The sequence below is a fragment of the Rhamphochromis longiceps genome, linkage group LG14 (genome assembly GCF_057381845.1).
Source record: "Rhamphochromis longiceps isolate RC_006_pf linkage group LG14, R_longiceps_female_GT1.1, whole genome shotgun sequence".
Lineage (NCBI taxonomy): Eukaryota > Metazoa > Chordata > Actinopteri > Cichliformes > Cichlidae > Rhamphochromis > Rhamphochromis longiceps.
Genome location: NC_140570.1, coordinates 12,535,783 through 12,547,993, shown reverse-complemented (window position 1 = coordinate 12,547,993; position 12,211 = coordinate 12,535,783). Strand labels below are relative to the sequence as shown.

Below are 12,211 nucleotides of genomic sequence, written 5' to 3'. Positions count from 1 at the left end.
CTTTTTTTTCTGTGAGTTTGCACAAGGTTGGTTTATGGGAAGAAGTTACTCTGAGACAGGCACACAGTGCTTACTGGCAGTCGCGTGTCTGGTAAACAGCAGCAGATGTGGGAATCTTTCTGACTTCCTGGCTTTGTTTGAAATACAGCATGATGCTAGTGGCTTGTTGTGATCAGCAGTTTTTTGTAGTGCCCAAAGATGGTTTCGAGCCCTTATCACGACACAGGGGACGTGCTTTCATTTTTTTCTGTTTGTGTGCACACATACATGTCTGTTTATGTCAGACAAATGCTGATTTTTAACCAGGTTTCTGCACGTAATTACAGGCTTTGAGGCTGTCACTGGACTTTAAGTGTTGCCTGAGGATAAACGACACCTGGAACACTGTTGTTGTGCCATCAGTTTTTAAAAGATACTGGTAAACCCTCTCCTCCACTTTTATCCGTGTTTGTGTTTTGTACACATTGTCCAAAGCAAACGGATGGGACTGAAACGTGACAAAGATGTTTTGTTTGAGCGTTTGCGGAAGAGACTATCAGCTGAACAGTGATACAGGCACCTGGTTATAGGTCCTTACCTGGGCTGTGTGTGGGCGATTTGCCTTTAACGTTAAGTAGGTTTCTCGAAGTTTGTATAATTAGCTTAAGTAAATCGCCTGATATCAGACAAAACAGATGATCCTGTTTGTTGCCAAGTTTCTATTAGTGCTTAATTGTGTCCAGGTACAACCACTGCTCATCTATATTTTGCCTCGGCCACATTAAAAAAAGATTTCTTTCTGTAACTGTAAGTGTAAAATGTAGTCCGGATCCTTCTGAGAATAGCCTCGAGTGCCTGACTCAGGTATGTTCATTTCCAGCACTCATACCTTTGTCTATCAGATTACCAAAGAAACAGTAGTGAAACTTGTGGTACTTAATTGCACGCTTGCAGAAGCCAGGGGAAAAGGGCAGCAAGCCGACTGTACTAGCAAAACAAAAGTCTATGTTTAGTTTGACCCGAATTTTGTCTCTTCATCGGTCCTGACCTCTTCTGCTCCAGAGGCCCTCATCTGCTATTTGAGTTTCCATGTTTGTCCAACAGTCTGTTTAGCATCGAGCAGACTTTGTGGAAATGCACTTTGATTAAAATTACAATCAAAAACATGTAACCTCTTGAGATTTCGTGTGACACGGGCCTTCAGCCAGACTTGAATGAGGACGTTGAGGTTTGTGGGTCTGCTAGCTCACCGTGACACTACACGAACATAACTTCTCCCTTTGGTCTTCTGTCTGTCATTTTTTTTCTGCATGTTCATGGCTTATGCTTCCAGGCATCAGGGCCCACGTGCACCTGCAGACATGTGGACACACATAAACATACACAGCAGCTAATTCCCTGCCTTTCTCATGGGCTGTATCCGTCTCTGTTGTAAACTCCTAAAGCCTTAGGAGGACCTGCCCTCCACAGAGCAGACCCTATATTTATCCCACTCTCCTCCTGAGAGTGACTAATATGGGCACAGGCTGGAGGAGGGGGTCAGTCAGCTATCTGCCCACTATGTGGAGTGGTCCTTACATAGTGATGATTGTGTCTGTGGCTGTTGCCCTAACATGTACCTACAGCTTTGCTTTAGCCCAAAAGCCTGGGATGGCTTAATGCCAAAAGATGACCCACCCTGCTCTCAGCTACACGCTCTGACCGGGTCTTCTTTCTTTACCTCCCATCTTTCACAGTCCACTTGGCTCTGTGGAGCCCAATTTAACTGAACTCGTTGCCCTCTTTCCATTTCCCCCTTTGCTGTGTCCTCATGTTTGTAGAGCGCTGGCCTTTAAATCAGCCTGAAAGTGCATATTTTCAACTGTCTTGGCAATTTCTTATCTTTCTCTCATACACTCCTACAGACTGCAGTGTTATCGGTCTGACGGTGCCATATCACATTACTAATTTATCATTTAAAATGAGTTCGGCTTAAAGGCAGCTGCATAACATGAGTTGACCATTCTAATTTAATGAGAGGCTTGAAGTGATTCAAAGATTTACCCATTAGATTCAAAGCAGATGTGTGTGATGGTGCAGAAATTAAGAATTATGTCCCTAATGACTCTATAGTGTGCCCTATTAATTAATGAATTGAAAATTTTGTCTATAAAATATCAGAAATCAAGAAAAATGTCCAGATAAAACTGTTCACAGCTCAAGGACATTAATCTTGTTTAGTAAAATGTCAAATTAGAGAAGCTTGAACTGGTGAATGCTCATTATTTATTTATTTGTTTATTTCCAAAAACTCTTCTTTTTAAACAAAATAATCAATCTCTTGATCATTCGATGCAACCCTGGTGAGATTCCTCTGGGTGATGATATTCTGTGCTTCTAACTGGCTTTACTCGTTTGTATTCATCCAGCACTAGCCTGAGTACAGTATTACAGCAGCACACGCAAGCTTCAGTGTGAACCCTCTGCAGCGTCAAAGAGAAGCTTCTATGTACAGTTCATCGACTGCTGAGACTTTTAAAGGACTACTGTATTTTTAGAAGCTGTATATGAGTCATTCACAGCCCCCCACCTTTCAAAGCATGGGGCTTACATTACTCTCTCTGTGTGTCTGTGCGCAGGAATACAAGTGCGCGTTTGCTCGCACGCGCGTGACCCTCCACACCAGGTTCTCGGGAAGAGTAGCAGTGTTGCATTACATGACATTGTACAGTAGCGCTGCTGTACACAGTCATTTCCAAGTACAGCACAGCACATAGGAAACTCACAAGTGTAAGAGGGGCATGATGCAGCAGGAACTGAGGAGAATGACAGAAACTTAAAAGTAGGACAAAGTTGTGTGAAATGCAGAAAACAGAAAAAAAGAGGGGGGGGGGGGGGGAGTAAGAGGAAACAGCTGGTTCAAGGGTGGGTGGGTTATGGGAAATGAGCCCAGCACAAGTCAGTCTTTTTTTGTTTTTTTCCTCTGCGTTGTCTCCTGATTCTCCATATCTATGGTCTCAGCAAAACTCAGGAAGGTCAGTTGGATGGCGGGGAGGATAGAGAGATGAAGTTACAGACAAGAGGGGGGATGACAGGAAGACTAAATGACAGACAGCACTGGACTTTTTTTGCTGTTTTGAGTGTGAAACTGTAGAACTTGATGAACTCCAAGTTGGGTTCATTGAGTGTAAGCCTGCTGCTAAAGCTAAAATATGCTCGCGGCACACTAGGGTAGCATCAAAATAAACATATCAGTCAAATACCTGATTGTTTGACCTCAGAGATTTGATGTCATCACCTCACATTCATTAATCCCAGTGATCTTTATCGCGTCAGTTCCTTGTTTTAGCTGCCAGCTAAAAGCCGCCCTTGTTTTGAGCAGAACAGGTTGGACGACTGCTTGGAAGAGTGTTTCCTCTACTAACTATTTGTATCTGCAGTGGTTTTGTTTTTTTTCTATTTCTTTTTTGAACTGATGTTTATTTACTGCATCTTTTAAAAAAAGTCAGAAAAGGATCTTCCTTAAGAATGTGTTTAACTTTTAAGACTCACGTTTTGCTGATTAGGATCATTGTGGCTGCACGCACATCTGTTTCTACACCGGCTGCATTCTTGCCAGCTTGACTTGTGGTGTCATTTTTGGCAAAACCTGCAAAGTGAATACAGCCGATGTGTTTTTGTTATAATGATGCATTTCTCCTTGGGCTGGAAGAGTTACTTAATTATATATTAATTATATTTGTTAAGAGCATAATTTTCATAGCAGCAGTACTTTTCTTTTTTCTTTTCTTTCTCTCTGTATCCACTCATGAAACACTAGCAGCCGAGCGCCCGGCTGGCCAAGTGGTAGACTTCTCGCTTAGCATCATTAAAGTTATGCTTTAATGATCGCATGGTTATCATTAGCTGCTGCAGGAGTAGATGTTTTAACTTGTTTTCTAGCTATCTTGTGAGGTTAGTGTACCTCCGTACACTAAACATACACCTGGTCAATCATACATGCAAGCACGACACTTTAACTGGTATCCAGTTAAAACATTGGCCTCAGTTTATAATGCATCTTCCTCCTCAATGCAGTGACCTCAGTCACAGTTAATAAGATTAAGTGTCTCAAAGGGAGCAAAAAGCCCGTTTAACTAGGCCTGCTTTGGATTGAAGTATTGTGCGCTGGCCAACTCTTATCGCAGCTAAAACATTGTGTAGGAGGGGGACTCGTTCCATCTTCCCTCTCGGACCCCCGGTCCCCCTCAGTTCCCCCTATCCCTCCCTCCTGGCAGCTGTTAGTGTGAGTAAGTCTTGTGTGTGTAATCCAGCTGTGTGGAGGACCAGAGAACATTGTGTTCTGAGTTCACATCGGGGCTTGGATGTTGTTTTGTTCGCATCGGTCTGTGAGCTCTGATCTGGGGAGCCTGCAGACCAGAGGCGAGCTGAATGGGGCATTGTGACGGCGACACAAGGGCACGACAACGCTCTACTAGTCCGTGTCCCCGTCTTGTGCCTGTTATGGGCATCCGGGGTCGGCATGTGGAAGGAAGCGATTTCAAATTAAGTTACGCAAAAAAATACCAGTTATGATTAGATTGCTTTTTAGGCTTCTATTCATGCTTCATTTTCTCTTCTCTTCCAGTATCAGTGAGAGCTTCCTCACAGTTAAAGGTGCAGCCCTCTTCCTTCCCAGGGGTAACAGTCCCACGCAGAACTCCGCACCTCGAATCAGCCAGCGCAGGAACAAACACACAGGTAAACCCTCATACTTACAGCGCCCACACAAACAGCAGCTGCACCATCTCCCAAAACTTCCTCTTACTCCCTTTTTCACCCCAAACCTCACAAATGAACTCTGTGGAAAAACTTGAGATTAAAGAGCACAGTATGTCTTCAAATGGACATTCCTCTACAGCATCATGGGTCACGGCTGGCGTTAATTTCTGTCAAGCTGTTTCACAACAGAGCAGATAAGCTCAGCAGTGGTGAGCTTGTTTGCTGGATAGGAAAAAAAACCCCCAAAAACATCTTAATAAGTCACAGACAAAACGGATCCACACGGGAAATGACACTTTCTATCTGATGTCGTCTCATACTTTGAAAATGTTTTTGTCCAGGTGACCTCCAGAAGCATCTTCAGACCATGTTCACTGTGCTGCGCCCAGAAGACACAATCAGACTGGTTAGTAACAAGCACACATAAATAAATATAATTACAAAGGTCAGTTGTGTGTGGTCCTGTGATCAGAGAGCATATTCCAGAGCATCTGATTAAGGTCTTAAGAACTGAAACATGGATTGACTTTTGAAAACATAAACAGTTATGAGGCAAAGGAAGTCTCAGCTCTTCCAGCTGTGCCAACAACAACACCCTCACATGAACCTTGCAGAACTCTAAGTGTACTATAAGTGTGCTCGCCTTTCCCCTGATGTCCCTGCTGCATGTTTAATGAAAAGGGCTTATGAGAGAGGGATTTTTAAAAGAAGGACTGGTTAAAACCACCTTAGGTTGTCCCTGCATATCTCATATTCACTATCCAGAGTTTTAAATGCCAGTCTTGTGGTATAAAGTATCTATAGGCCCTTGAATGATAAAGGGTTGATTTCCAGGGCTGTAAAGAGTCAAAGACATTACACAGGTGATTCTACAGTTTGCCCCTGTCCTTCTTTTCTTGCAGGCTGTGCGTCTGGAGAGCGCCTGCCCTCAGGTAACCCGCTACATGGTGGTGGTTTCCACCAATGGTAGACAGGACACAGAGGAGAGCATCGTGCTCGGCATGGACTTTGTCTCCTCTGATAGGTACACCTTCTCTGTCTTATTGTAGTTTTATAATAACTCAAGAATTTATGTTTTTGCTATGCAGATTTCTTTTTTCTTCTTGAATTGGATCGTCCTCATACTGTAACTGTGGTGTAGTTGACACAGTCAGAGAAATTCAATAAATCAGTGAAAGTTTTTTCAGCTAAAGGATAAAGTAAGCAAACCAGTGCATCTTGTTTCACTGTCTTTACCTTGTCGATCTTCTCTGGCAGCTGCTGCACGGTGGGTCTGGTTCTCCCTCTCTGGAGCGACACTATGATCCACTTGGATGGAGATGGGTAAGACGCCACACCTACTCCCTGCTTCCTCTTACTGCTCCCTGGGGCAGCTGCCCGACTGCTCTGATGACTTTGTTTACTTGTTTGTGAGCTTTGTGTTTTCTAACCTGTCTCTTTGCATCTCCACAGTGGCTTTAGTGTGTCGACAGTCAACAGGGTTCACGTCTTCAAACCAGTGTCTGTCCAGGCCATGTGGTGAGCAACCTTTATTTATTCCACCAGAATGACAGCCGTGTGAAGCTGTTGGCCTGCAAACAATGTGTCCATTGTGCTCCACCCTTAACTTTGACCTCCAGACTGTTTTTTCCTCACTTTTTCTTATCTTTTCATTTGTTGTCTTATCATGTTTTTGCTTTCAATCCCTCTCACGTGTCAGAACCGCCTCTTCATATCTTTATTTTGTTGTCCCCGACTGACTTCTTCCTTTGAGTATGATCGTGTTATGCCTCTTTATAGCTTCAACCTATGCCCTGTTGTTTAGTTCTCACATGTTTTTATTCATTCTTCACACATCCATCCTTTTTATTTTCACTCTCACATAACTTTTACTCTTTATAAGTCCAAATTCCTTTCTGCACTTTTCATTCCTCCCAGTGACATTTGCTCATGTGAAAAATCTCCTTGCTTTCAACTGTCTGCCCTCAGGTCAGCCCTCCAGTCGCTCCACAAAGCTTGCGAGGTGGCTCGCTGCCACAACTACTACCCAGGCAGCCTGTTCCTGACCTGGGTCAGCTACTACCAGAGCAGAGTCTCATCCAGCCAGTTGTGTATCAACGAATGGAACGCCATGCAGGATGTCGAATCGCACCGTGCCAATTCACCCGTCCTCTTCACAGACCTGTGAGTAGATTAGGATGGCCACATTAAGGAAAGGGTTTTTCAGAGAAGCACTGCAAACCACTTTGAGAATTGTGTGGCATAAACCCTGCGCCTGATGTGCACACATGCACATGACATAGACTAGAGGGTAAACACGCTGCTCCCCAGAAATTCACAGCAGTAACTGCTCACACAGTCGTACACAGTTTCATCACAAATTCACCTTCACCGTGGCTGTTTCTGTGAAAAGTAAAAAATATGTTGCAGTCGCATCTTCCTAACAGCATTGCCTAACAAGCATAACAAGTGTTGCTACATCCCCAAACTAAAATATTGCAGTCTGCAGATCCATGGACTCTGGAATGAGGCCACGTGCCCTCTCTAACCTTCCAGGAGAGGCAAAAACAACAGACCAAAACAAAAGCCTGAAGCGCTGATGTTTACAAAGGTGCCTAATCATTAACGTGTTCACAACATGATGAATAACGCTGCCTTATCAACATATTTACATGGAAACATAATAAAATACAAGCAGTGACTTCAATAGATTTGTCTTCACTGATACCAGGGAAATTCCCCTCCCTGCTCCTTCGTCACATGCTCTGCTACCTATTTAGACTGTCTGCCTCTCTCCCCTCACGCACACACACACACACTCTCTCTTTGGGGGTCTTCTGGAGTCTAAAATAGCCAAGGCTTTAGCTGTCTTGATTTACTTATGGAAAAGTAGAGTCCAGATAAACTCATAGGTAAGTAGAGTCGCAGAAAAACAGACAGGAGCAGGTGGTGAGCACAAAGACGGGGGCTACTTGAGGAAATAATGAGGAACAGTTCGGGCAGAAAAAAAGCCACTTCAAACCATACGTTTAAACACTTCGCACACACAGACACGCACAGTCTCTCTCGGAATGATTTGGCTCTGCCCCTTACAGCCAAACACAGAAAGTTCCTGTTGGTTTTCCCGGACAGGGAGGCTGCTAAAGCCTCGTGACATGTCAGTGTTTGTTGACATGGCTTTCCCCCGCCCCAACACTAAAAATAATCTTATCTACCTGCAAGCAATTCAGGGAAGCTGCGTAAAATTTCCATTATTCATTTACTCATTAGCTCCGGTCTTTATGTCGTCATTTGCCCTCGTGTAGTCTGTGTTTTTGCCTGACTAGGCTTCCCTCCCTCAGGCCGTCTGCAGACAAGTGGAGGCTTGTTGTGAGGTAAAAGTGTTACTGCATGTCAGTAAATAACCCGTGTCAGTTTTTGTTGTTGTTGTTTTCTCACTCAACCCTCGTTCCACTCAACTCGTTCTCATGAGGTCAGGGAAATGTTCAGGGTTGAGCTAAACAAGCCCCCCTCCTACCTCATTTCCAACACAGATGATGCTTTCATCTGTGCAGTGTCACACACCTGTGGTCACTGTACTTCCCCTTTTTGTAGCTGCTGACCCACACTGCTGTGTGCTGATGTCCGGAATCAGTTTGAAGCAAAAAACAAAAGAAAAAATGTTAGAAGAAGTCGTTCACAGACAAACTGAGCTCTTCTCTCCAGAGAGGCAATTAGGCCACTTGTTGGTATCGTCGGTGTGACGTCGGAAAGGCCCCCAGCCAGAACACTTAGGAACACAGCGCGGCACAACAAGAAGCAGATCCTACAAGGGGACTTTGTCTAATTCTGAGAAACTGGAGAGGGGAACAGAAAATCTGAGAGCACAAACTCAAACGGGAGCACAAAACAAAGCCGTAGTTCTCTGGTGGAAGTAATGTCATTGAGACTTGCGTAAAAGTGAACATGAATGTAATGCAGCTGTGAAGGTGGCTCTCTTCAAAGTGAATTTTTTTATTTATTTATTTTTTTTACTTTGGCCAAGTGTTAAAGTTGTTTTTAAATGGAGGTCTTTGTGTGTTTTATGTGCAGGCCCACAGAAAGGGAGCGCACAGAACGGCTGATCAAGACGCGCCTCAGAGAGATAATGATGCAGAAGGACCTGGAGAACGTCACCTCAAAGGAGGTGAGGGGACAGTGAAATTTACATTTGGTGCTTAGATGTAGGTGTTAACTATAGACTGCACATTAAAGGTGGATATAGTCACCATGACATCTCTCATGGCTTGTGAAGTGAACAGATGGCCTTGTGTAGATGGCCTCCTTCTCGCCTCTTTCAAACCAGCTGTCTACACAACGTAAACATTGGCGTCCTCAGTCATGTGTCATTTGTCCGTTTTCAATTTAATTAAGTTTTATTTATATAGCAACCAATCACAACAACAGTCGCCTCAAGGCTCTTTATATTTTAAGGTGGACCCTACAGTAATACATACAGAGAAAAACTAACAATCATATGACCCCCAATGAGCAAGCACTTTGGCAACAGTGGGAAGAAAAAACTCCCTTTTAACAGGAAGAAACTTCCGGCAGAACCAGGCTCGGGGAGGGGCGGGGCCATCTGCTGCGACCGGATGGCGAGTGAGGGGAGAAAGACAGGATAAAAGGACATACTGTAGAAGAGAGAGGATTCAGGGTCACCTGAATCCTAACCACCTAACCAATTGCTTTAGCAAAAAGGAACGTTTTAAGCCTAATCTTAAAAGTAGAGATGGTGTCTGTCTCCCAAATCCAAACTGGAAACTGGTTTCAGGAGAGGGGCCTTTCTGTGCAAAGTAACTTAAATTTAAATTAGAATTGAAACTAGACACTGGGGCTATACACTCATCACTAAAGTGTTTACAGAGGTCATAAATCAAGAGCGACAGGGTCATTTTCTGAAAAGCTTGATTCAGACTTCCTTTTGCAGCCCAGATGTCTCCTCACGATGGTCGTGAGAAAGAATGCATGTTTACGCCACTGGCTTCACTTTTCAGACGCAGAGGCTGCAGTCATCTTTTATGTACAGTCTGTGGTTTTATTACTTGTAAAGATGTACTTATGCCCTGATTTTCTGCGTTTCCCTGCTGCTGTTATCAGCTGTCATCAGACCATTTATTGTTTGCCTGAACTTTCACAGATCCGAACAGAGCTGGAGATCCAGATGGTGTGCAACCTGAGGGAGTTTAAAGAGTTCATAGACAATGAGATGATTGTGATCCTGGGACAGATGGACAGCCCCACGGAAATATTTGATCACGTCTTCCTGGTGAGACAATTGGGCTTTGATTCCATTAGCCTGTGAAGGTTTGTCATGTCAGACTTGAGGTTCAGTAAAAAGCTGCATCTAACCTTGTTTTGTCTTTCTAATTGTAAATAAAAACTTAGCGCGTGCTGTTAATGACTGGACCTGTGTTGTTTATAGGGTTCAGAGTGGAACGCTTCTAACCTGGAGGAGCTGCAGAACAGTGGGTAAGAGATCAGTCACTTAAGCTAAGATTAAAATTGATGTATTAAATAAATTTTCTCGTTAAAGTCGATTGAAACGAGTAGCTCGTTTATCATCGTCACATCCATGAGATCACACTGACACGCCTCCTCCCGTCTCTCCTCCAGAGTGCGCTACATCCTGAATGTGACCCGGGAAATCGACAACTTTTTTCCAGGAATGTTTGAATACCACAACATCAGAGTGTACGACGAGGAGGCCACCAACCTGTTGGAGTACTGGAACGACACGTACAAGTTCATCACCAAAGCCAAGTAGGCTTCTACACACACACACACACACACACACACACACACACACACACACACACACACACACACACACACACACACACAGTTTAAGCTCCTCTTTCTCACTAGTTCATGTGCTTCAACCCTGCCTCTTTCCCTTCCCACTTTAGGAAAGCCGGTGCCAAGTGTCTGGTTCACTGTAAGATGGGCGTGAGCCGCTCTGCTTCCACAGTGATAGCCTACGCTATGAAGGAGTATGGCTGGAACCTGGACACCGCCTTTGACTATGTGAAGGAAAGACGGGCCGTCACCAAGCCGAACCCTTCCTTCATGAAGCAGCTGGAGGAGTATCAGGGAATTCTGCTGGCAAGGTGTGCTCTCATGCAGAAACATGTACAGTTCCTTAGAAGGAATTTGGAGCTAACGAACTCTTCTCTCCCTCTTGTTCCTCAGCAAACAGAGGCATAATAAGCTATGGCGTTCCCACAGTGACAGCGACCTATCAGATCGCCTGGACTCGAAGCCTTCATCTCCCTCCTTGAACCGCGCTGACTCTCACAATAACAACACCTCCTCCCCGTCTGTGCATCACTTCCTGGGTGTGGCCGTGCTGCAGGCGCTCTACCCCGAGCCCGAAGACTCGCACGCGCTCTCCAACGGAGTGTGTGACTCGCTGGTTCAGGAGGTCAGATCAGATTGCGCAGACCCCCGCCTGCTTCCCCTCCCCAGACCCCGAGCAGCCACCGTGGTCCCAGAGGAAAAGCAGGGCAGCTCGGCGAGCGTGGCCATCACTGTGCCCGTCGCTCTTCCACTTCCACCACCATCGCTCCACATCCTACCTCCCACCCCTGAACTGCAGCGCGCTCACAGGGACACTCCCACACATCTGTCCTGCTCAGTGGGCAAACCAGAGGAGCTGTTCCTCATCTTACCCGACAGAAGCAGTTCAGAGGAAGTCTCTCCTCTCACTCTGGGATCCACTGACTCGGACATGATCAACCAATCATTGTCTGATTTAACGAACAACAGCCACACTCCGCTCAGCCCTGCGACTCCCACTTCCTCGCCTCCGATCTCGGCTTTCGCTCCCAGCGACGACAACAACAACAACCCGAGCGAGTTGGATACCCGCGGTGAGGCAGACGGGTCATCGACCCACAGCACGGACAGCATCGACTTCTTCAGCGCCCGGGAGAAGTTTCTGGGGCTGGCCAAAGATGGCCGACATCGGACGCTTTCAGAGCAGGCACAGCAAAGGACGTCTCTGTCAACTGACAGAGAAACAGAGGTCAGCGAAGACGAGGAGGAGCAGAGGAATGAGATGAGTCAGGTAAGGTTTCATTCAGCTGCTTCTTTCTGTTCATTTTTATTTATTTATTTTTTTTAATAGCATCTCAGTTGTACGACCACTTTTCAGAGTGACCTTTGTCATCATCATCAGCTGTAAAGAGAAAAATTTAAAAATTCCGGTCAAATCCTTTGATTTAGGAGATTTAAATGAACTTTGAATAGTATCCACGGTTTTATTTTAAAGTTTTAATCAGAGGGAAGTAAACTGGAATCTGAGTGAATGTGAGGACTGTGTGGTAGCAGATAGATTGAGCTGATCACAGTGACACCTGCTGGACAATGAGAGAATAATCAAGACCAAACCTCCTCCTATAACGAGTTGTCAGTAGTATTATGTGGATTATAAAAGAGTGTAAACAGGACTGAGCTAATAAGTCATTGCTTGGAATAAAAGCCTCACAATGGC

General features: G+C 44.9%; 1 protein-coding gene across 2 annotated transcripts in view; it reads left to right on the top strand.

Moving 5' to 3' along the window:
• The window catches only part of ssh2a (slingshot protein phosphatase 2a), a 33,390-nt gene that overhangs the window by 18,975 nt on the left and 2,204 nt on the right, over nucleotides 1-12,211 (top strand). For both annotated transcript variants that reach the window (XM_085379319.1, XM_085379318.1), the window contains 12 exons: nucleotides 4,586-4,698; nucleotides 5,061-5,125; nucleotides 5,622-5,743; nucleotides 5,977-6,042; nucleotides 6,172-6,237; nucleotides 6,688-6,882; nucleotides 8,770-8,863; nucleotides 9,857-9,985; nucleotides 10,142-10,188; nucleotides 10,333-10,479; nucleotides 10,626-10,826; nucleotides 10,909-11,785. In XM_085379319.1, coding sequence (XP_085235445.1) covers nucleotides 4,586-4,698; nucleotides 5,061-5,125; nucleotides 5,622-5,743; nucleotides 5,977-6,042; nucleotides 6,172-6,237; nucleotides 6,688-6,882; nucleotides 8,770-8,863; nucleotides 9,857-9,985; nucleotides 10,142-10,188; nucleotides 10,333-10,479; nucleotides 10,626-10,826; nucleotides 10,909-11,785 — 2,122 coding nt within the window. The remainder of the gene's footprint in view (nucleotides 1-4,585; nucleotides 4,699-5,060; nucleotides 5,126-5,621; nucleotides 5,744-5,976; nucleotides 6,043-6,171; nucleotides 6,238-6,687; nucleotides 6,883-8,769; nucleotides 8,864-9,856; nucleotides 9,986-10,141; nucleotides 10,189-10,332; nucleotides 10,480-10,625; nucleotides 10,827-10,908; nucleotides 11,786-12,211) is intronic.